A 26,780-nucleotide genomic window follows, 5' to 3' on the forward strand; every position below is an offset into this window, starting at 1 on the left:
AGTTGACTGGAAAGGGACATTTGCAGGAAGGACAGCAGAGCAGCAATGGCTGAAGTTTCTGCAAAAAATGAGGGAAGTGCAAGACAGATATATTCCAAATAAGAAGTTTTCAAATGGAAGAAGGACATTACCGTGGCTGACAAGTGAAGTCAGAGCCAAATTGAAAGCAAAAGAGAGGGCATTCAAGGAAGCCAGAGCTAGTGGGAAGATAGAGGATTGGGAAGCTTTTAAAAACTGGCAGAAGGAAACTAAGAAGGTCATTTGGAAGGAAAAGATGAATTATGAGAGGAAGCTGGTGATTAATATCAAAGAAGATGATCAAAGCTTTTTTTAAGTATATAAAGGGTAAAAGAGAGTCAAGGGTAGATATAGGACCAATACAAAATGACGCTGGAGATACTGTAATGAGAGATGCAGAGATGGCAGAGGAACTGAATGCGTATTTTTCATCAGTCTTCACATTGGAAGACATCCTGGTGAACCTCCTCTGGACTCTCTCCAATGACAACATATCCTTTCTGAGATACGGGGCCCAAAACTGTTGACAATATTCCACGTGCGGCCTGACTAATGTCTTATAAAGGCTCAGAATTATCTCTTTGTTTTTATATTCTATTTCCCCTTTGAAATAAATGCTACCATTACATTTGCCTTCTTTACCACAGAGTCAAACTGTAAATTAACCTTCTGGGAGTCTTGCACGAGGGCTCCCAAGTCCCTCTGCACCTCTGATGTTTGAACCTTCTCCCCATTTAGATAATAGTCCGCACTATTGTTCCTTTTACCAAAATGCATTATCATACATTTCCCAACACTGTAATCCATCTGCCACTTTATTCCGACTTGTCTAAGTCCTGCTGCAAATGCATTGCTTCCTCAGCGCTACCTACCCCTCCACCTATCTCCGTATCATCCGCAAACTTTTCCACAGAGCCATCAATTCCATCATTGACAAACAACGGGAGAAGTAGCGCTCCCAATACTGACCTCTGAGGAACCCCACTGGCCTGAAAAGGCCCCTTTTCTTCCCACTCTCTCCCTCCTGACAACCAACCACTGCTTTATGCACACTACAATCTTTACTCTACTTTATACTTTATTGTCGCCAAACAATTGATTCTAGAGCGTACAATCATCACAGTGACATTTGATTCTGCGCTTCGCGCTCCCTGCAGTACAAATCGATGGTAAATATTAAAAATTTAAATTATAAATCATAGATAGAAAATCTTTCCAGTAGCACCACAGGCTTATGGTTTGTTAAGCAGCCTCATGTGTGGCACCTTCTCAAAGGCCTTCTGAAAATCCAAGTACACCACATCAACCGATTTTCCAACGTCTATCCAACTTATAACCATATAACTATTACAGCACGGAAACAGGCCATCTCGGCCGCTCTAGTCCGTGCTGAACTCTTACTCTCACCTAGTCCCACCGACCTGCACTCGGCCCGTAACCCTCCATTCCTTTCCTGTCCATATAGCTGTCTAATTTAACTTTAAATGACAACATCGAACCTGCCTCGACCACTTCTCGTTCCACACAGCTACCACTCTCTGAATAAAGAAGTTCCCCCTCATGTTACCCCTAAACTTTTGCCCTTTAACTCTCAACTCATGTCCTCTTGTTTGAATCTCCCCCACTCTCAATGGAAAAAGCCTATCCACGTCAACTCTATCAATCCCCCTCATAATTTTAAACACCTCTATCAAGTCCCCCCTCAACCTTCTACGCTCCAAAGAATAAAGACCCAACTTGTTCAACCTTTCTCTGTAACTTAGGAGATGAAACCCAGGCAACATTTTATTGTTGGGCAAATTCATGGCAGATGCAATTTAATGTGGATAAATGTGAAGTTATCCACTTTGGTGGCAAAGACAGGAAAACAGATTATTATCTGAATGGTGGCCGATTAGGAAAAGGGGAGGTGCAACGAGACCTGAGTGTCATTATACACCAGTCATTGAAAGTGGGCATGCAGGTACAGCAGGCGGTGAAAAAGGCGAATGGTATGCTGGCATTTATAGCGAGAGGATACAAGTACAGGAGCAGGGAGGTACTACTGCAGTTGTACAAGGCCTTGGTGAGACCACACCTGGAGTATTGTGTGCAGTTTTGGTCCCCTAATCCGAGGAAAGACATTCTTGCCATAGAGGGAGTACAAAGAAGGTTCACGAGATTGATTCCTGGGATGGCAGGGCTTTCATATGATGAAAGACTGGATCGACTAGGCTTGTACTCGTTGGAATTTACAAGATTGAGGGGGGATCTGATTGAAACGTATAAAATCCTAAAGGGATTGGACAGGCTAGATGCAGGAAGATTGTTCCCGATGTTGGGGAAGTCCAGAATGAGGGGTCACAGTTTGCGGATAAAGGGATAGCCTTTTAGGACCGAGATTAGGAAAAACTTCTCCACACAGAGAGTGGTGAATCTGTGGAATTCTCTGCCACAGGAAACAGTTGAGGCCAGTTCATTGGCTATATTTAAGAGGGAGTTAGATATGGCCCTTGTGGCTAAAGGGATCAGGGGGTATGGAGGGAAGGCTGGTACAGGGTTCTGAGTTGGATGATCAGCCATGATCGTACTGAATGGCGGTGCAGGCTCGAAGGGCCGAATGGCCTACTCCTGTACCTATTTTCTATGTTTCTATGTGGTTTTGTCAGTTTTAGTCTTGGTTTGTCCTGTGTTTTTCTTGTGATATCACTCTGGGGGAACGTTGTATCACTTTTTAATGCATGCATTTCTAAATGACAATAAACGAGGACGGAGTGTCCTCATAATCTAGTCTAATGTTTATCCTCGAATGATGCTCCAACGTCCCATTTGCTGAGGTTCTCATCTCACAGGCCTCAGGCTTCATCACCACCTTGAACCAGAAGAGATACCCCTATCCCCGAGCGTTGTGACTGACGGGGCACCCAGTCACAGAGAGCGACTCAACGTGTCTCCACCAACAGTGACCGTGGTGGTGGTGGTGGCATCCGTTAGCCTCGTGAGACCATGGATCTGCGCCTGGAGGTCTCTAGGGCGCCGGCCTGAGCAAGGTTGTACGGAAGACCGGCAGTTGCCCATGCTGCGCTTCCCCTCTCCACAACACCGATGCTGTCCAAGGGAAGGGCAAGGGCCGATACAGCTTGGCACCAGTGTTGTCGCAGGAGTTGCCAGAACGAGGTTGAAGGCAACGTCGGGCTGCCTTAGGGACTCCAGCTCCGGATCTGTCCTCAGGGTTTACTCCCGAAGCCTTTCCCATGAGTGGGTATGGCCGCAAGGCAGCGGAGGTTTGAAATCAGAGTTTTCCCTCTCTTAGATGGACTGACGAGCTCCATCCACCCGAAGCACTGGTTTTAAGGCGCCAGGACCCGCCTTCGCCCCTTCTCCTGTCAGTAGAAACAGTTCCGCCGGCCTTAGAGGCTAAGCCACACGAGAAGGCCAGGAGTTGGACTTGGTTGTCAGAGGTTATTTGAGGCGCATGCCGTGAGGAGCACTTTTAGGTATTGGGAGCTTGTTCCCACCTCCACTCCTCGGCTTGACAACCTTAGGAACCAACGGTGGCAACGGTGACCACTCCCAGATGAAACTACGCCGTCCCATCTGGGTGAGAATGGCGTCAAAGACCCCAGGCTGTATCCGGAGAGAGGCCCCTACTTCAGAGAATCGGGAGTGACTTGGCCATCGACCACGGTGCTACTAGACCTGTTTTTGCCAATGGTGCCCATTCTCAGCTGGCACCCCACCATATTGAGTGGTGTGGTTGGCATCTCCTAGGCCTTAGGCTCCACCTTGGGGCCCCGGGCACGGCAAAGGTGGCCTGTTCCCTGAGCGAAGGGACAGGGAGAGGGATTCAAACAGTTCGATGCCTGCGTGTGGAAGGAGGCAGCCAGTGCAATTCAGGACCGGCGCCCGGCCGGTCACCGGCCTGAGGGGAAAATAGTCAGGTCCCTGGCTGCCATCTTGGTGCAGGAAAGAGGCTCCGTCCCACGTGACAAAAATCCCCGCCACGGCCACGTGGGACCTAGGGCTCAGTCAACGGGAAGGGGCGGAGTCAGCACTCAGGCCACGCCCCGGGCTCGTCATGCCCCGTCACGGCGGCCGTGACTGGCTAGCAGCACACCACGTGATAGGAGGAAGATGCGAGATGGAACGGATCACGTGGGAAGGGTGAAGAATTATCACCGCGTCGGACGGGAGACCCTCATCACGTGATAGTGGGCCAATCGCTAAAGGACACCCGGATCACGTGTAAAACAGTGAAACACCGGCCACGTGAAGAGGGGGGTAGAAAGAAGCCAGGGAGCGAAGGACGCCTATATCACGTGAAACTGGAGGCAACTCCCCGATCACGTGGGAAGGGGGGAACTATACAGGACATCCCGTGCACGCCCATGTCACGTGAGAAGGGTCAGTCTACGGTCAGAAGATCCGGTCATCCACGTCACGTGGAGGGGGCCGAAAGACGCCTGGGTCACGTGCAGAGCACCATGCCGAACCAGAGGGTAAATGACACCCCGGTCACGTGCAACGGGGAAAAGCCAAGAAGGCATGCAGGGTTAAGAAACAGACGCCCGGATCACGTGAACAGGGTAAAAAGGGCGGGAGCAAAGACTGACAGCCAATCGCAGAGAGGGACGGAGACGGCGCGCACTCCCATTGGCCGGCGCTCAAGTTCGGCTGACAGGAAGCGGAAGTGGCTGGCGAAATAAAGACGAGGGGGCAAGAGAGCGGCTGAGAGACGGGGGTGGTAAGAGAAAGTTCCCGAAATGTTGGAGGGAGGGGGGATGTAATGTGGGGAGAGAGAGAAGGGTGATACCCCTTAATGTGGGGGGAGATAGGGGGATAATACCCCTCAATGCAGGGAGAGAGACAGAGGGGATTATACCCCTTAAAGAGGGGAGAGAGGGATAATACCCCTTAATGTGGGGAGACAGAGGGATAATACACCTTAATATGGGGAGAGAGGGGGATAATACACCTTAATGTGAGAAGAGAGAAGGGGATAATACACCTTAATGTGGGAAGAGAGAGAAGGGATTTACCCCTTAATGTGGGGAGACAGAGATAATACTCCTTAATGTAGGGAGAGAGACAGAGGGGATTATACCCCTTAAAGAGGGGAGAGAGAGATAATAACCCTTAATGTGGGGAGACAGAGGGATAATACCCCTTAATGTGGGGAGAGAGGGGGATAATACACCTTAATGTGGGGAGATAGGGGGATAATACACCTTAATGTGGGGAGAGAGGGGGATAATACCCCTTAATGTAGGGAGAGAGACAGAGGGGATTATACCCCTTAATGTGGGGAGAGGGATAATACCCCTTAATCTGTGGAGAGAGGGGGATATTACCCCTCAATGCAGGGAGAGAGACAGAGGGGATTATGCCCCTTAAAGAGGAGAGAGAGGGAGGGATAATACCTCTTAATCTGTGGAAAGAGGAGGATATTACCCCAATGCAGGGAGAGAGAGGGAATTATACCCCTTAATGTAGGGAGAGAGGGGGATAATACCCCTTAATGTGGGGATGGAGAGAGAGGGATAATACCCCTTAATGTGGGGAAAGGGATAATACCCCTTAATGTGGGGAGAAAGAGTGATAATACCCCTTAAAATGGGGGGAGAGAGAGAGGGATAATACCCCTTAATGTGGGAAGGGAGAGGGATAATGCACCTTAATATGGGGGGGAGAGGGTGTAACGCTCATAACTGCAGGAATAGAGAGGGGGAAAACACTTAATTTATGGAAAGTCTGGGATACTGCACTTTGCACACTGGGGTGTTTACAGTGATAGAGAGTGTGTTACACACTGGGTGTGTTTACAGGGACAGAGAGGGTGTCACACACTGGACGTGTTTACAGGGATAGAGAGGGTGTTACACACTGGATGTGTTTACAGGGATAGAGAGGGTGTTACACACTGGATGTGTTTACAGGGATAGAGAGGGTGTTACACACTGGATGTGTTTACAGGGATAGAGAGGGTGTTACACACTGGATGTGTTTACAGGGATAGGGAGGGTGTTACACACTGGGGGTGTTTACAGGGATAGGGAGGGTGTTACACACTGGATGTGTTTACAGGGATAGGGAGGGTGTTACACACTGGGGGTGTTTACAGGGATAGAGAGGGTTTGCAACACTGGACGTGTTTACAGGGATAGAGAGGGTGCTACACACTGGGGTGTTTACAGGGATAGAGAGGATGTCACACACTGGATGTGTTTACAGGGATAGAGAGGGTGTTACACACTGGGTGTGTTTACAGGGATAGAGAGGGTGTTACACACTGGATGTGTTTACAGGGGTAGAGAGGGTGTTACACACTGGATGTGTTTACAGGGATAGAGAGGGTGTTACACACTGGATGTGTTTACAGGGATAGAGAGGGTGTTACACACTGGGTGTGTTTACAGGGACAGAGAGGGTGTTACACACTGGGTGTGTTTACAGTGATGGAGAGGGTGTTACACACTGGATGTGTTTCCAGGGATAGAGAGGGTGTTACACACTGGGTGTGTTTACAGGGATAGAGAGGGTGTTACACACTGCATGTGTTTACAGGGATAGAGAGGGTGTTACACACTGGGTATGTTTACAGGGACAGAGAGGGTGTCACACACTGGGTGTGTTTACAGGGATAGAGAGGGTGTTGCACACTGGACGTCCTTACAGGGATAGAGAGGGTGTTACACACTGGATGTGTGTACAGGGATAGAGAGGGTGTTACACACTTTACGTGTTTTCAAGGATAGAGAGGGTGTCACACTGGATGTGTTTACAGGGATAGAGAGGGTGTTACACACTGCATGTGTTTACAGGGATAGAGAGAGTGTTACACACTGGGTGTGTTTACAGGGATAGAGAGAGTGTTACACACTGGATGTGTTTACAGGGATTGAGAGTGTGTTACACACTGTGTGTTCACAGGGATAGAGAGGGTGTTACACACTGGATGTGTTTACAGGGATAGAGAGGGTGTTACATACTGGGTGTGTTTACAGGGATAGAGAGGGTGTTACACACTGGATGTGTTTACAGGGACAGAGAGGGTGTTACACACTGGGGGAGTTTACAGGGATAGAGAGGGTGTCACACACTGGACGTGTTCACAAGGATAGAGAGGGTGTTACACACTGGATGTGTTACTGGGATAGAGAGGGTGTTACACACTGGATGTGTTACTGGGATAGAGAGGGTGTTACACACTGGATGTGTTACTGGGATAAACAGGGTGTTACACACTGGGCGTGTTTACAGGGACAGAGAGGGTGTTACACACTGGATGTGTTTACAGGGATGGAGAGGGTGTCACACACTGGATGTGTTCACAGGGATACAGAGAGTGTTATACTGGGTGTGTTTACAGGGATAGAGAGTGTGTTACACACTGGGGAGTTTACAGGGATAGAGAGGGTGTTACTGGATGTGTGTACAGGGATAGAGAGGGTGTTACACACTTTACGTGTTTTCAGGGATAGAGAGGGTGTCACACTGGGGGTGTTCACAGGGATAAAGAGAGTTACACACTGGATGTGTTTACAGGGATAGAGAGGGTGTCACACACTGGGTGTGTTTACAGGGATAGAGAGGGTGTTGCACACTGGATGTGTTTACAGGGATAGAGAGGGTGTCACACACTGGGTGTGTTTACAGGGATAGAGAGGGTGTCACACACTGGATGTGTTTACAGAGATAGAGAGGGTGTTGCACACTGGATGTGTTTACAGGGACAGAGAGGGTGTTACACACTGGATGTGTTTTCAGGGATGGAGAGGGTGTCACACACTGGACGTGTTTACAGGGATAGAGAGGGTGTTACACACTGGATATGTTTACAGGGATAGAGAGGGTGTCACACACTTGGTGTGTTCACAGGGATAGAGAGGGTGTTGCACACTGGATGTGTTTACAGGGATGGAGAGTGTGTCACACACTGGACGTGTTTACAGGGATAGAGAGGGTGTTATACACTGGATGTGTTCACAGGGATACAGAGAGTGTTATACTGGATGTGTTTACAGGGATAGAGAGGGTGTTACACACTGGGAGTTTACAGGGATAGAGAGAGTGTTACACACTGGATGTGTTTACAGGGATTGAGAGTGTGTTACACACTGTGTGTTCACAGGGATAGAGAGGGTGTTACACACTGGATGTGTTTACAGGGACAGAGAGTGTGTTACACACTGGGTGTGTTTACAGGGATAGAGAGGGTGTTACACACTGCATGTGTTTACAGGGATAGAGAGAGTGTTACACACTGGGTGTGTTTACAGGGATAGAGAGAGTGTTACACACTGGATGTGTTTACAGGGATTGAGAGTGTGTTACACACTGTGTGTTCACAGGGATAGAGAGGGTGTTACACACTGGATGTGTATACAGGGATAGAGAGGGTGTTACATACTGGGTGTGTTTACAGGGATAGAGAGGGTGTTACACACTGGATGTGTTTACAGGGACAGAGAGGGTGTTACACACTGGGGGAGTTTACAGGGATAGAGAGGGTGTCACACACTGGACGTGTTCACAAGGATAGAGAGGGTGTTACACACTGGATGTGTTACTGGGATAGAGAGGGTGTTACACACTGGATGTGTTACTGGGATAGAGAGGGTGTTACACACTGGATGTGTTACTGGGATAAACAGGGTGTTACACACTGGGCGTGTTTACAGGGACAGAGAGGGTGTTACACACTGGATGTGTTTACAGGGATGGAGAGGGTGTCACACACTGGATGTGTTCACAGGGATACAGAGAGTGTTATACTGGGTGTGTTTACAGGGATAGAGAGTGTGTTACACACTGGGGAGTTTACAGGGATAGAGAAGGTGTTACACACTGGGTGTGTTTACAGGGATAGAGAGGGTGTTACACACTGGATGTGTTTACAGGGACAGAGAGGGTGTTACACACTGGATGTGTTTACAGTGATGGAGAGAGTGTTACACACTGGGTGTGTTTACAGGGACAGAGAGGGTGTTACACACTGGATGTGTTTACAGTGATAGAGAGGGTGTTACACACTGGGTGTGTTTACAGGGACAGAGAGGGTGTTACACACTGGATGTGTTTACAGGGACAGAGAGGGTGTTACACATTGGATGTGTTTACAGGGATAGAGAGGGTGTTACACATTGGACGTGTTTACAGGGATAGAGAGGGTGTTACACACTGGATGTGTTTACAGTGATGGAGAGAGTGTTACACACTGGGTGTGTTTACAGGGACAGAGAGGGTGTTACACACTGGATGTGTTTACAGGGATAGAGAGGGTGTCACACACTGGATGTGTTTACAGGGATAGAGAGAGTGTTATACACTGGATGTGTTCACAGGGATACAGAGAGTGTTATACTGGGTGTGTTTACAGGGACAGAGAGAGTGTTACACATTGGATGTGTTTACAGGGATAGAGAGGGTGTTACACACTGGATGTGTTTACAGTGATGGAGAGGGTGTTACACACTGGGTGTGTTTACAGGGACAGAGAGGGTGTTACACACTGGATGTGTTTACAGGGACAGAGAGGGTGTTACACATTGGATGTGTTTACAGGGATAGAGAGGGTGTTACACACTGGATGTGTTTACAGGGATAGAGAGGGTGTTACACACTGGATGTGTTTACAGTGACGGAGAGGGTGTTACACACTGGGTGTGTTTACAGGGACAGAGAGGGTTTTACACACTGGATGTGTGTACAGGGACAGAGAGGGTGTTACACACTGGGTGTGTTTATGGGGATGGAGAGGGTGTTACACACTGGGTGTGTTTACAGGGACAGAGAGGGTGTTACACACTGGATGTGTGTACAGGGATAGAGAGGGTGTTACACACCTTACGTGTTTTCAGGGATAGAGAGGGTGTTACACACTGGGTGTGTTTGCAGGGACAGAGAGGATATTACACATTGGATGTGTTTACAGGGATAGAGAGGGTGTTACACACTGGATGTGTTTACAGGGATAGAGAGGGTGTTACACATTGGATGTGTTTACAGGGACAGAGAGTGTGTTACACACTGGGTGTGTTTACAGGGATAGAGAGGGTGTTACTCACTGGGTGTGTTTACAGGGACAGAGAGGGTGTTACACACTGGATGTGTTTACAGGGATAGAGAGGGTGTCACACACTGGATGTGTTTACAGGGATAGAGAGGGTGTCACACACTGGATGTGTTTACAGGGATAGAGAGGGTGTTATACACTGGATGTGTTCACAGGGATACAGAGAGTGTTATACTGGGTGTGTTTACAGGGACAGAGAGGGTGTTACACATTGGATGTGTTTACAGGGATAGAGAGGGTGTTACACACTGGATGTGTTTACAGGGATAGAGAGGGTGTTACACACTGGATGTGTTTACAGTGATGGAGAGGGTGTTACACACTGGGTGTGTTTACAGGGACAGAGATGGTGTTACACATTGGATGTGTTTACAGGGATAGAGAGAGTGTTACACACTGGGTGTGTTTGCAGGGACAGAGAGGATATTACACATTGGATGTGTTTACAGGGATAGAGAGGGTGTTACACACTGGATGTGTTTACAGGGATAGAGAGGGTGTTACACATTGGATGTGTTTACAGGGACAGAGAGTGTGTTACACACTGGGTGTGTTTACAGGGATAGAGAGGGTGTTACTCACTGGGTGTGTTTACAGGGACAGAGAGGGTGTTACACACTGGATGTGTTTACAGGGATTGAGAGTGTGTTACACACTGTGTGTTCACAGGGATAGAGAGGGTGTTACACACTGGATGTGTTTACAGGGATAGAGAGGGTGTTACATACTGGGTGTGTTTACAGGGATAGAGAGGGTGTTACACACTGGATGTGTTTACAGGGACAGAGAGGGTGTTACACACTGGGGGAGTTTACAGGGATAGAGAGGGTGTCACACACTGGACGTGTTCACAAGGATAGAGAGGGTGTTACACACTGGATGTGTTACTGGGATAGAGAGGGTGTTACACACTGGATGTGTTACTGGGATAGAGAGGGTGTTACACACTGGATGTGTTACTGGGATAAACAGGGTGTTACACACTGGGCGTGTTTACAGGGACAGAGAGGGTGTTACACACTGGATGTGTTTACAGGGATGGAGAGGGTGTCACACACTGGATGTGTTCACAGGGATACAGAGAGTGTTATACTGGGTGTGTTTACAGGGATAGAGAGTGTGTTACACACTGGGGAGTTTACAGGGATAGAGAGGGTGTTACTGGATGTGTGTACAGGGATAGAGAGGGTGTTACACACTTTACGTGTTTTCAGGGATAGAGAGGGTGTCACACTGGGGGTGTTCACAGGGATAAAGAGAGTTACACACTGGATGTGTTTACAGGGATAGAGAGGGTGTCACACACTGGGTGTGTTTACAGGGATAGAGAGGGTGTTGCACACTGGATGTGTTTACAGGGATAGAGAGGGTGTCACACACTGGGTGTGTTTACAGGGATAGAGAGGGTGTCACACACTGGATGTGTTTACAGAGATAGAGAGGGTGTTGCACACTGGATGTGTTTACAGGGACAGAGAGGGTGTTACACACTGGATGTGTTTTCAGGGATGGAGAGGGTGTCACACACTGGACGTGTTTACAGGGATAGAGAGGGTGTTACACACTGGATATGTTTACAGGGATAGAGAGGGTGTCACACACTTGGTGTGTTCACAGGGATAGAGAGGGTGTTGCACACTGGATGTGTTTACAGGGATGGAGAGTGTGTCACACACTGGACGTGTTTACAGGGATAGAGAGGGTGTTATACACTGGATGTGTTCACAGGGATACAGAGAGTGTTATACTGGATGTGTTTACAGGGATAGAGAGGGTGTTACACACTGGGAGTTTACAGGGATAGAGAGAGTGTTACACACTGGATGTGTTTACAGGGATTGAGAGTGTGTTACACACTGTGTGTTCACAGGGATAGAGAGGGTGTTACACACTGGATGTGTTTACAGGGACAGAGAGTGTGTTACACACTGGGTGTGTTTACAGGGATAGAGAGGGTGTTACACACTGCATGTGTTTACAGGGATAGAGAGAGTGTTACACACTGGGTGTGTTTACAGGGATAGAGAGAGTGTTACACACTGGATGTGTTTACAGGGATTGAGAGTGTGTTACACACTGTGTGTTCACAGGGATAGAGAGGGTGTTACACACTGGATGTGTATACAGGGATAGAGAGGGTGTTACATACTGGGTGTGTTTACAGGGATAGAGAGGGTGTTACACACTGGATGTGTTTACAGGGACAGAGAGGGTGTTACACACTGGGGGAGTTTACAGGGATAGAGAGGGTGTCACACACTGGACGTGTTCACAAGGATAGAGAGGGTGTTACACACTGGATGTGTTACTGGGATAGAGAGGGTGTTACACACTGGATGTGTTACTGGGATAGAGAGGGTGTTACACACTGGATGTGTTACTGGGATAAACAGGGTGTTACACACTGGGCGTGTTTACAGGGACAGAGAGGGTGTTACACACTGGATGTGTTTACAGGGATGGAGAGGGTGTCACACACTGGATGTGTTCACAGGGATACAGAGAGTGTTATACTGGGTGTGTTTACAGGGATAGAGAGTGTGTTACACACTGGGGAGTTTACAGGGATAGAGAAGGTGTTACACACTGGGTGTGTTTACAGGGATAGAGAGGGTGTTACACACTGGATGTGTTTACAGGGACAGAGAGGGTGTTACACACTGGATGTGTTTACAGTGATGGAGAGAGTGTTACACACTGGGTGTGTTTACAGGGACAGAGAGGGTGTTACACACTGGATGTGTTTACAGTGATAGAGAGGGTGTTACACACTGGGTGTGTTTACAGGGACAGAGAGGGTGTTACACACTGGATGTGTTTACAGGGACAGAGAGGGTGTTACACATTGGATGTGTTTACAGGGATAGAGAGGGTGTTACACATTGGACGTGTTTACAGGGATAGAGAGGGTGTTACACACTGGATGTGTTTACAGTGATGGAGAGAGTGTTACACACTGGGTGTGTTTACAGGGACAGAGAGGGTGTTACACACTGGATGTGTTTACAGGGATAGAGAGGGTGTCACACACTGGATGTGTTTACAGGGATAGAGAGAGTGTTATACACTGGATGTGTTCACAGGGATACAGAGAGTGTTATACTGGGTGTGTTTACAGGGACAGAGAGAGTGTTACACATTGGATGTGTTTACAGGGATAGAGAGGGTGTTACACACTGGATGTGTTTACAGTGATGGAGAGGGTGTTACACACTGGGTGTGTTTACAGGGACAGAGAGGGTGTTACACACTGGATGTGTTTACAGGGACAGAGAGGGTGTTACACATTGGATGTGTTTACAGGGATAGAGAGGGTGTTACACACTGGATGTGTTTACAGGGATAGAGAGGGTGTTACACACTGGATGTGTTTACAGTGACGGAGAGGGTGTTACACACTGGGTGTGTTTACAGGGACAGAGAGGGTTTTACACACTGGATGTGTGTACAGGGACAGAGAGGGTGTTACACACTGGGTGTGTTTATGGGGATGGAGAGGGTGTTACACACTGGGTGTGTTTACAGGGACAGAGAGGGTGTTACACACTGGATGTGTGTACAGGGATAGAGAGGGTGTTACACACCTTACGTGTTTTCAGGGATAGAGAGGGTGTTACACACTGGGTGTGTTTGCAGGGACAGAGAGGATATTACACATTGGATGTGTTTACAGGGATAGAGAGGGTGTTACACACTGGATGTGTTTACAGGGATAGAGAGGGTGTTACACATTGGATGTGTTTACAGGGACAGAGAGTGTGTTACACACTGGGTGTGTTTACAGGGATAGAGAGGGTGTTACTCACTGGGTGTGTTTACAGGGACAGAGAGGGTGTTACACACTGGATGTGTTTACAGGGATAGAGAGGGTGTCACACACTGGATGTGTTTACAGGGATAGAGAGGGTGTCACACACTGGATGTGTTTACAGGGATAGAGAGGGTGTTATACACTGGATGTGTTCACAGGGATACAGAGAGTGTTATACTGGGTGTGTTTACAGGGACAGAGAGGGTGTTACACATTGGATGTGTTTACAGGGATAGAGAGGGTGTTACACACTGGATGTGTTTACAGGGATAGAGAGGGTGTTACACACTGGATGTGTTTACAGTGATGGAGAGGGTGTTACACACTGGGTGTGTTTACAGGGACAGAGATGGTGTTACACATTGGATGTGTTTACAGGGATAGAGAGAGTGTTACACACTGGGTGTGTTTGCAGGGACAGAGAGGATATTACACATTGGATGTGTTTACAGGGATAGAGAGGGTGTTACACACTGGATGTGTTTACAGGGATAGAGAGGGTGTTACACATTGGATGTGTTTACAGGGACAGAGAGTGTGTTACACACTGGGTGTGTTTACAGGGATAGAGAGGGTGTTACTCACTGGGTGTGTTTACAGGGACAGAGAGGGTGTTACACACTGGATGTGTTTACAGGGATAGAGAGAGTGTTACACACTGGATGTGTTTATAGGGATAGAGAGGGTGTTACACACTGGATGTGTTTACAGGGATAGAGAGAGTGTTACACACTGGATGTGTTTATAGGGATAGAGAGGGTGTTACACACTGGATGTGTTTACAGTGATGGAGAGGGTGTTACACACTGGGTGTGTTTACAGGGACAGAGAGGGTGTTACACACTGGATGTGTTTACAGGGACAGAGAGGGTGTTACACATTGGATGTGTTTACAGGGATAGAGAGGGTGTTACACACTGGATGTGTTTACAGGGATAGAGAGGGTGTTACACACTGGATGTGTTTACAGTGACGGAGAGGGTGTTACACACTGGGTGTGTTTACAGGGACGGAGAGGGTTTTACACACTGGATGTGTTTACAGTGATGGAGAGGGTGTTACACACCTTACGTGTTTTCAGGGATAGAGAGGGTGTTACACACTGGGTGTGTTTGCAGGGACAGAGAGGATATTACACATTGGATGTGTTTACAGGGATAGAGAGGGTGTTACACACTGGATGTGTTTACAGGGATAGAGAGGGTGTTACACACTGGGTGTGTTTACAGGGGTAGAGAGGGTGTTACACACTGGATGTGTTTACAGGGATAGAGAGGGTGTTACACACCTTACGTGTTTTCAGGGATAGAGAGGGTGTCACACTGGGGGTGTTCACAGGGATAGAGAGAGTGTTACACACTGGGTGTGTTTACAGGGATAGAGAGGGCGGTCCGGGGAGGGGGTGGTGAATGGCAAAGCACTAACCTCACCCCGTCCCCCGCAGCCCCCTCCCAGCCATCGCCATGGAGAACGAGGGTGACCAGGCGGCCAGCGGCGGAGGGGCCGGTAGTGCCCGGCCCCAGGTGCCCCAGATGTCCCTCTACGAGCGCCAGGCGGTCCAGGTCAGAGTGTCGGGGTGGTGGTGTCGCTCCTGACCGTCTCCGTCCGCCAACCCGTGTGTGACCCTGACCTCTCCGCCTCCCCCGTGTGTCACCCTGACGCCTCCCTTCTCCCCGCGTGTTTCACCCTGAAGTCTCCCTCTCTCCCATGTGTCACCCTGATGTCTCCCCCGCGTGTCACCCTGATGTCTCCCCCGCGTGTCACCCTGACGTCTCCCCTCCCCCGTGTGTCACCCTGACGCCTCCCTTCTCCCCGCGTGTTTCACCCTGACGTCTCCCCTCCCCCGCGTGTCACCCTGACGTCTCCCCTCCCCCGCGTGTCACCCTGACGTCTCCCCTCCCCCGTGTGTCACCCTGACGTTTCCCCCCCTGCGTGTCACCCTAACGTCTCCCCTCCCCGTGTGTCACCCTGACGTCTCTCCTCCCCCCGTGTGTCATCCTGATGTCTCCCCCACCCCCTGTGTGTCCCCTGATGTCTCCCCTCCCCCAGTGTGTCACCCTGACGTCTCCCCCAGCCCCGAGTGTCACCCTGACTCCTCCCCACCCCCCTGTCACCCTGACGTCTCCCCCAGCCCTGCGCGTCACCCTGATCGTGTCCCCTGTTGTGTGACCCTGTATGTCCCTGCCCCGCCCGTGTGTGGCCCTGACTCTGCCCGTGTCTGTTCCTCACCCTCAGGCTCTGCAGGCCCTGCAGCGACAGCCGAACGCCGCGGCCCAGTACCTCCAGCAGATGTACGCAGCCCAGCACCAGCAGCTTATGTTGCAGCAGCACCTCAGCACGGCCCAGCTCCAGCAGGTACGCGGGAGCCCGCTACAGCAGCATCGCAGCAGCGCCGTACAGACACGGAGAGACGCTCCCACCCCCCCCGTCACAGTACGGACACTCTCCCCCTGTCACCGTACGGACACGGACAGACTCTCCCCTCCGTCACCGTACGGACACTCTCCCCTCCGTCACCGTACAGACACGGACAGACTCTCCCCCTGTCACCGTACGGACATGGACAGACTCTCCCCCCTGTCACCGTACGGACACGGACAGACTCTCCCCTCCGTCACCGTACGGACACTCTCCCCCCCCGTCACCGTACGGACACGGACAGACTCTCCCCCTGTCACCGTACGGACACGGACAGACTCTCCCCTCCGTCACCGTACGGACACTCTCCCCCCCCGTCACCGTACGGACACTCTCCCCCTGTCACCGTACGGACACGGACAGACTCTCCCCTCCGTCACCGTACGGACACTCTCCACCCCGTCACCGTACGGACACAGACAGACTCTCCCCCCCCCCCCGTCACTGTACGGACACGGACAGACTCTCCCTCCGTCACCGTACGGACACGGACAGACTCTCCCCTCCTTCACCGTACGGACACGGACAGACTCTCCCCTCCTTCACCGTACGGACACGGACAGACACGCTCCCCCGTCACCGTCACCGTACGGACACTCTCCCCCTGTCACCGTACGGACACGGACAGACTCTCCCCTCCGTCACCGTACGGACACTCTCCCCCTCGTCACCGTACGGACACGGACAGACTCTACCCCCCATCACCGTACGGACACGGACAGACTCTCCCCCCCGTCACCGTACGGAAACGGACAGACTCTCACCTCCGTCACCGTACAGACACGGACAGACTCTCCCCCCCCCCCCCCCCGTCACCGTACGGAGATGGACAGACTCTCCCCTCCGTCACTGTACAGACAGACTCTCCGCTCCGTCACCGTACGGACACGGACAGACTCTCCCCCCCATCACTGTACGGTCACGGACAGACTCTCCCCTCCGTCACGGTACGGACACTCTCCCCCCCGTCACCGTACGGACACGGACAGACTCTCCCCCTGTCACCGTACGGACACTCTCCCCCTGTCACCGTACGGACATGGACAGACTCTCCCCCCCGTCACCGTACGGACACGGACAGACTCTCCCTCCGTCACCGTACAGACACGGACAGACTCTCCCACCTATCACCGTACGGACACGGACAGACTCTCCCCTCCGTCACCGTACGGACACTCTCCCCCCCGTCACCGTACGGACACGGACAGACTCTCCCACCTGTCACCGTACGGACACGGACAGACTCTCCCCTCCGTCACCGTACGGACACTCTCCCCCCCGTCACCGTACGGACACAGACAGACTCTCCCCTCCGTCATCGTACAGACACGGACAGACTCTCCCCCCCGTCACCGTACGAACACTCTCCCCCCCGTCACCGTACGGACACTCTCCCCCCGTCACCGTACGGACACGGACAGACTCTCCCCTCCTTCACCGTACGGACACGGACAGACTCTCCCCTCCTTCACCGTACGGACACGGACAGACACGCTCCCCCGTCACCGTCACCGTACGGACACGGACAGACTCTACCCCCCATCACCGTACGGAAACGGACAGACTCTCACCTCCGTCACCGTACAGACACGGACAGACTTTCCCCCCCCCCCGTCACCGTACGGAGATGGACAGACTCTCCCCTCCGTCACTGTACAGACAGACTCTCCCCTCCGTCACCGTACGGACACGGACAGACTCTCCCCCCCATCACTGTACGGTCACGGACAGACTCTCCCCTCCGTCCCGGTACGGACACTTTCCCCCCGTCACCGTACGGACACGGACAGACTCTCCCCCCGTCACCGTACGGACACGGACGGACTCTCCCCCCCGTCACCGTACAGACACGGACGCTCTCCCCCCCGTCACCGTACGGACACGGACAGACCCTCCCCTCCGTCACCGTACGGACACGGACACTCTCACCCCCATCACTGTACAGACACAGACAGACTCTCCCCTCCGTCACCGTACGGACACGGACAGACTCTCCCCTCCTTCACCGTACGGACACGGACAGACACGCTCCCCCGTCACCGTCACCGTACGGACACTCTCCCCCTGTCACCGTACGGACACGGACAGACTCTCCCCTCCGTCCCGGTACGGACACTCTCCCCCCCGTCACCGTACGGACACGGACAGACTCTCCCCCCCGTCACCGTACGGACACTCTCCCCCCCGTCACTGTACAGACACGGACACTCTCCCCCCCGTCACCGTACGGACACGGACAGACTCTCCCCTCCGTCACCGTACGGACACGGACAGACTCTCCCCTCCGTCACCGTACGGACACGGACACTCTCACCCCCATCACTGTACAGACACAGACAGACTCTCCCCCCCGTCACCGTACGGACACGGACAGACTCTCCCCCCCGTCACCGTACGGACACGGACAGACTCTCCCCTCCTTCACCGTACGGACACGGACAGACACGCTCCCCCGTCACCGTCACCGTACGGACACTCTCCCCCTGTCACCGTACGGACACAGACAGACTCTCCCCTCTGTCACTGTACGGACACTCTCCCCCTGTCACCGTACAGACACGGACAGACTCTCCCCTCCGTCACCGTACGGACACTCTCCCCCTCGTCACCGTACGGAAACGGACAGACTCTCACCTCCGTCACCGTACAGACACGGACAGACTCTCCCCCCCCCGTCACCGTACGGAGATGGACAGACTCTCCCCTCCGTCACTGTACAGACAGACTCTCCCCTCCGTCACCGTACGGACACGGACAGACTCTCCCCCCCATCACTGTACGGTCACGGACAGACTCTCCCCTCCGTCCCGGTACGGACACTCTCCCCCACGTCACCGTACGGACACGGACAGACTCTCCCCCCGTCACCGTACGGACACTCTCCCCCCCGTCACCGTACAGACACGGACGCTCTCCCCCCCGTCACCGTACGGACACGGACAGACTCTCCCCTCCGTCACCGTACGGACACGGACACTCTCACCCCCATCACTGTACAGACACAGACAGACTCTCCCCCCCGTCACCGTACGGACACGGACAGACTCTCCCCTCCTTCACCGTACGGACACGGACAGACACGCTCCCCCGTCACCGTCACCGTACGGACACTCTCCCCCTGTCACCGTACGGACACGGACAGACTCTCCCCTCCGTCCCGGTACGGACACTCTCCCCCCCGTCACCGTATGGACACGGACAGACTCTCCCCCCCGTCACCGTATGGACACTCTCCCCCCCGTCACTGTACAGACACGGACACTCTCCCCCCCGTCACCGTACGGACACGGACAGACTCTCCCCTCCGTCACCGTACGGACACGGACAGACTCTCCCCTCCGTCACCGTACGGACACGGACACTCTCACCCCCATCACCGTACAGACACAGACAGACTCTCCCCCCCGTCACCGTACGGACACGGACAGACTCTCCCCTCCGTCACCGTACGGACACGGACAGACTCTCCCCTCCTTCACCGTACGGACACGGACAGACACGCTCCCCCGTCACCGTCACCGTACGGACACTCTCCCCCTGTCACCGTACGGACACGGACAGACTCTCCCCTCCGTCACTGTACGGACACTCTCCCCCTGTCACCGTACAGACACGGACAGACTCTCCCCTCCGTCACCGTACGGACACTCTCCCCCTCGTCACCGTACGGACACGGACAGACTCTCCCCTCCGTCACCGTACGGGCAGGGACAAACTCTCCCCCCCGTCACCGTACGGACACGGACAGACACTCCCCTCCGTCACCGTATGGACACTCTCCCCCTGTCACCGTACTGACACGGACAGACACTCCCCCCCGTCACCGTACGGATACTCTCCCCCCCCCCCGTCACTGTACGGACACGGACAGACTCTCCTCTCCGTCACCGTACGGACACTCTCCCCCTGTCACCGTACAGACACGGACGCTCTCCCCCCCGTCACCGTACGGACACGGACAGACTCTCCCCTCCGTCACCGTACGGACACGGACACTCTCACCCCCATCACTGTACAGACACAGACAGACTCTCCCCCCCGTCACCGTACGGACACGGACAGACTCTCCCCTCCTTCACCGTACGGACACGGACAGACACGCTCCCCCGTCACCGTCACCGTACGGACACTCTCCCCCTGTCACCGTACGGACACGGACAGACTCTCCCCTCCGTCCCGGTACGGACACTCTCCCCCCCGTCACCGTATGGACACGGACAGACTCTCCCCCCGGTCACCGTACGGACACTCTCCCCCCCGTCACTGTACAGACACGGACACTCTCCCCCCCGTCACCGTACGGACACGGACAGACTCTCCCCTCCGTCACCGTACGGACACGGACAGACTCTCCCCTCCGTCACCGTACGGACACGGACACTCCTCACCCCCATCACCGTACAGACACGGACAGACTCTCCCCCCCGTCACCGTACGGACACGGACAGACTCTCCCCTCCGTCACCGTACGGACACGGACAGACTCTCCCCTCCTTCACCGTACGGACACGGACAGACACGCTCCCCCGTCACCGTCACCGTACGGACACTCTCCCCCTGTCACCGTACGGACACGGACAGACTCTCCCCTCCGTCACTGTACGGACACTCTCCCCCTGTCACCGTACAGACACGGACAGACTCTCCCCTCCGTCACCGTACGGACACTCTCCCCCTCGTCACCGTACGGACACGGACAGACTCTCCCCTCCGTCACCGTACGGGCAGGGACAAACTCTCCCCCCCGTCACCGTACGGACACGGACAGACACTCCCCTCCGTCACCGTACGGACACTCTCCCCTGTCACCGTACTGACACGGACAGACACTCCCCCCCGTCACCGTACGGATACCTCCTCCCCCCCCCCCCCCCGTCACTGTACGGACACGGACAGACTCTCCTCTCCGTCACCGTACGGACACTCTCCCCCTGTCACCGTACGGACACGGACAGACACTCCCCCCCGTCACCGTACGGACACTCTCCCCCCCCCCCCGTCACTGTACGGGACACGGACAGACTCTCCTCTCCGTCACCGTACGGACACTCTCCCCCACCCGTCACCGTACGGACACGGACAGACTCTCCCCTCCGTCACCGTACGAGCACGGACAAACTCTCCCCCCGTCACCGTACGGACACGGACACTCTCCCCCTGTCACCGTACGGACACTCTCCTCCCCCGTCACCGTACGGACACGGACCGACTCTCCCCTCCGTCACCGTACGGACCTGGAGAGACTCTCCCCCCCCCCCCCCCCCGTCACCGTACGGAAACGGACAGACTCTCCCCCTGTCACCGTACGGACACGGACAGGCTCTTCCCCCCGTCACCGTACCGGACACGGACAGACTCTTCCCCCCGTCACCGTACGGACACGGACAGACTCTTCCCCCACCCCCGTCACTGTATGGACATGGACAGACTCTCCCCTCCGTCACCGTACGGACACAGACAGACTCTCCCCCCGTCACTGTACGGACACTCTCCCACCCCGTCACCGTACGGACAGACTCTCCCCCGTCACCGTACGGACACGGACAGACTCTCCCCCCCCCGTCACCGTACGGACACAGACACTCTCCCCTCCGTCACCATACGGACACGGACAGACTCTCCCCCCCGTCACCGTACGGACACGGACAGACTCTCCACTCCGTCACCATACAGACACGGACAGACTCTCCCCCCCGTCACCGTACGGACACTCTCCCCCCCATCACCGTATAGACAGACTCTCCCCCCCCGTCACAGTACGGACACGGACAGACTCTCCCCCCCGTCACCATACGGACACGGACAGACTCTCCCCCCCGTCACCGTACGGAAACGGACAGGCTCTCCCTCCGTCACCGTACGGACACGGACAGACTCTCCCCTCCGTCACTGTACAGACAGACTCTCCCTCTGTCACCGTACGGACACGGACAGACTCTCCCCCCCGTCACTGTACGGTCACGGACAGACTGTCCCCACCGTCACGGTACGGACACTCTCCCCCCCGTCACCGTACGGACACGGACAGACTCTCCCCCCCGTCACCGTACGGAAACGGACAGACTCTCACCTCCGTCACCGTACAGACACAGACAGACTCTCCCCCCGCCCGTCAGCGTACGGACATGGACAGACTCTCCCCTCCATCACTGTACAGACAGACTCTCCCCTCCGTCACCGTACGGACACGGACAGACTCTCCCCTCCGTCACCGTACGGACACTCCCCCCCCCCCGTCACCGTACGGACACGGACAGACTCTCCCCTCCGTCACCGTACAGACACGGACAGACCTCTCCCCCCCATCACCGTACGGACACTCTCCCCCCCGTCACCGTATAGACAGACTCTCCCCCCCGTCACCGTACGGACACTCTCCCCCTGTCACCGTACGGACACGTACAGACTCACCCCTCTGTCACCGTACGGACACGGACAGACTCTTCCCCCCTGTCACCGTACGGACACGGACAGACTCTCCCCCCCATCACCGTACGGACACGGACAGACTCTCCCCCCCGTCACCGTACGGAAACGGACAGACTCTCACCTCCGTCACCGTACGGACACGGACAGACTCTCCCCCCCCTCCCCCCCCGTCACCGTACGGAAACGGACAGACTCTCACCTCCGTCACTGTACGGACACGGACAGACTCTCCCCCCCGTCACCGTACGGAAACGGACAGACTCTCACCTCCGTCACCGTACAGACACGGACAGACTCTCCCCCCCCCGTCACCGTACGGAGATGGACAGACTCTCCCCTCCGTCACCGTATGGGACACGGACAGACTCTCACCTCCGTCACGGTACGGACACTCTCCCCCCCGTCACCGTACGGACACGGACAGACTCTCACCTCCGTCACGGTACGGACACTCTCCCCCCCGTCACCGTACGGACACGGACAGACTCTCCCCCCCGTCACCGTACGACACGGACAGACTCTCCCCCCCCGTCACCGTACGGAAACGGACAGACTCTCACCTCCGTCACCGTACAGACACGGACAGACTCTCCCCCCCGCCGTCACCGTATGGACATGGACAGACTCTCCCCTCCGTCACTGTACAGACAGACTCTCCCCTCCGTCACCGTACGGACACGGACAGACTCTCCCCCCCATCACTGTACGGTCACCGACAGACTCTCCCCTCCGTCACGGTACGGACACTCTCCCCCCCGTCACCGTACGGACACGGACAGACTCTCCCCCCGTCACCGTACGGACACGGACAGACTCTCCCCCCCCCCGTCACCATACGGACACGGTCAGACTCTCCCCCCCCCATCACCGTACGGACACGGTCAGACTCTCCCCCCCCGTCATTGTACGGACACGGACAGACTCTCCCCTCCGTCACCGTACGGACACGGACACCCTCCCCTCTGTCACTGTACGGACACGGACAGACTCTCCCCTCCGTCACCGTACGGACACTCACCTCCCCCCCCCCCGCCACCCCACAGACAGACTCTCCCCCTGTCACCGTACGGACACGGACAGACTCTCCCCCCCGTCACCGTACGGACACTCTCCCCCCCGTCACCGTACAGACAGACTCTCCCCCTGTCACCGTACGGACAGACTCTCCCCCCCTGTCACTGTACAGACACGGACAGACTCTCCCCTCCGTCACCGTACGGACACGGACAGACTCTCCCCCCCGTCACCGTACGGACACGGAGAGACTCTCTCCTCTGTCACCGTATGGACACGGACAGACTCTCCCTCCGTCACTGTACGGATACGGACAGACTCTCCCCCCCCGTCACTGTACGGTCACGGACAGACTCTCCCCTCCGTCACGGTACGGACAGAATCTCCCCCCCCGTCACTGTACGGTCACGGACAGACTCTCCCCTCCGTCACCGTACGGACACGGACAGACTCTCCCTCCGTCACCGTACGGACACGGACAGACTCTCCCCCCGCCCCGTCACCGTACGGACACGGACAGACTCTCCCCTCCGTCACCGTACGGACACGGACAGACTCTCCCCCCCCCGTCACCGTACGGACACGGACAGACTCTCCCCCCGTCACCGTACAGACACGGACAGACTCTCCCCCCCGTCCCCGTACGGACACGGACAGACTCTCCCCCCCCGTCACCGTTTGGACACGGTCAGACTCTCCCCTCCGTCACCGTATGGACACTCTCCCCCACCCCTCGTCACCGTACGGACACGGACAGACTCTCCCCCCCCGTCACCATACGGACACACTCCCTCCCGTCACCGTACGGACACTCTCCCCCCCCTCACCGTACGGACACGGACACTCTCCCCCCCCGTCACCGTACGGACACGGACAGACTCTCCCCCCCGTCACCGTACGGACACGGACAGACTCTCCCCCCCGTCACCATACGGACACACTCCCCCCCGTCACCGTACGGACACGGACAGACTCTCCCCCCCGTCACCATACGGACACACTCCCCCCCATCACCGTACGGACACTCTCCCCGCCCTCACTGTAAGGACACGGACAGACTCTCCCCTCCGTCACCGTACGGACACGGACAGACTCTCCCCCTGTTCACCGTACGGACATTCTCCCCGCCGTCACCGTACGGACACTCTCCCCTACCCCGTCACCGTACGGACACGGAGAGACTCTCCCCTCTGTCACCGTACGGACACGGACAGACTCACCCCTCTGTCACTGTACGGACACGGAGAGACTCTCCCCTCTGTCACCGTACGGACATGGAGAGACTCTCCCCTCTGTCACCGTATGGACACGGACAGACTCTCCCCTCCGTCACCGTACGGACACTCTCCCCCCCCGTCACCGTACGGACACGGACGGACTCTTTCCCCGTCACCGTATGGGCACGGACGGACTCTCCCCCCGTCACCGTATGGGCACGGACGGACTCTCCCCCCACGTCACCGTACGGACACGGAGAGACTCTTCCCCCCCCCGTCACCGTACGGACACTTTCCCCCCCCGTCACCGTACGGACACGGACAGACTCTGTAACATCACACACACCGGGGTGCAGGACGAGGCAGACGGTGCTTGCAATGACTATCGGGAATCAGCCAGGCGCGTGGAGGGAGTGGAATGCGTTCAGCCACGGTCCCTGACCCTTTCTCCGTCCCCGTCGCAGGTGACCCTGGCCGCCAACCGGCAGGTGACCCCGGGGAGCAGCGGGAGCGAGGGTCAGAGCAGTGGACCGGCCCAGAGCACCCGTAAGTGACCCCCTCAATCTCCCCCCCGATCTCCCCCCGAGAGACACAGACCACCGAGTGACCCCCTCAATCTCCCCCGATCTCCCCCATTACTCCCCACCCCGAGAGACACAGACCACCGAGTGACCCCCTCAATCTCCCCCCGAGAGACACAGACCACCAAGTGACCCATCAATCTCCCCCCGAGAGACACAGACCAGCGAGTGACCCCCTCAATCTCCCCCTGATCTCCCCCGTGTCCCCCCGAGAGACCCAAACCACCGAGTGACCCCCTCAATCTCCCCCGATCTCCCCCCATTACTCCCCACCCCGAGAGACACAGACCACCGAGTGACCCCCTCAATCTCCCCCCGATCTTCCCCGTGGCCCCCCGAGAGACACAAACCACCGAGTGACCCCATCAATCTGCCCCGATCTCCCCCCGTTACTCCCCACCCCGAGAGACACAGACCACCGAGTGACCCCCTCAATCTCCCCCAATCTCCCCCCGTCACTCCCCACCCCGAGAGACACAGATCACCGAGTGACCTCCTCAATCTCCCCACGACAATCTCCCCCCGTCACTCCCCACCCCGAGAGACACAGACCACCGAATGACCCCCTCAATCTCCCCCCGATCTCCCCACCCCGAGAGACACAGACCACCGAGTGACCCCCTCAATCTCCCCCCCCGATCTCCCCCGTGTCCCCCCGAGAGACACAGACCACCGAGTGACCCCCTCAATCTCCCCCCGATCGCCCCCCCGTTACTCCCCACCCCGAGAGACACAGACCACTGAGTGACCCCCTCAATCTCCCCCCCGATCTCCCCCGTGTCCCCCCGAGAGACATAGACCACCGAGTGACCCCCTCAATCTCCCCCCGATTTCCCCCGTCACTCCCCACCCTGAGAGACACAGACCACTGAGTGACCCCTCAATCTCCCCCCCGATCTCCCCCGTGTATCCCCGTTACTCCCCACCCCGAGAGACACAGACCACCGAGTGACCCCCTCAATCTCCCCCCGATCTCCCCGTGTCCCCCCCGAGAGACACAGACCACCGAGTGACCCCCTCAATCTCCCCCCCGATCTCCCCCGTATCCCCCCGAGAGACACAAACCACCGAGTGACCTCATCAATCTCCCCGATCTCCCCCCCTGTTACTCCCCACCCCGAGAGACACAGACCACCGAGTGACCCCCTCAATCTCCCCGAGAGACACAGACCACCGAGTGACCCCCTCAATCTCCCCCCCGATCTCTCCCGTGTCCCCCCGAGAGACACAGACCACCG

At 55.3% G+C, this 26,780-nt stretch overlaps 1 protein-coding gene across 1 annotated transcript; it reads left to right on the forward strand.

The window, feature by feature from the left end:
* Positions 1-4,638: 4,638 nt before the first annotated feature.
* Positions 4,639-25,507, forward strand: LOC140208166 (polyhomeotic-like protein 2; the record flags this gene model as incomplete). The annotated part of the gene is made up of 4 exons (XM_072276646.1): positions 4,639-4,741; positions 15,328-15,445; positions 16,119-16,238; positions 25,426-25,507. Coding segments are annotated over exons 2-4 (301 nt in total), but the record flags the coding sequence as incomplete, so codon positions are not given.
* Positions 25,508-26,780: the final 1,273 nt, after the last annotated feature.

The sequence above is a fragment of the Mobula birostris genome, chromosome 13 (assembly GCF_030028105.1).
Source record: "Mobula birostris isolate sMobBir1 chromosome 13, sMobBir1.hap1, whole genome shotgun sequence".
In the NCBI taxonomy this organism is placed as follows: Eukaryota; Metazoa; Chordata; class Chondrichthyes; order Myliobatiformes; family Myliobatidae; genus Mobula; species Mobula birostris.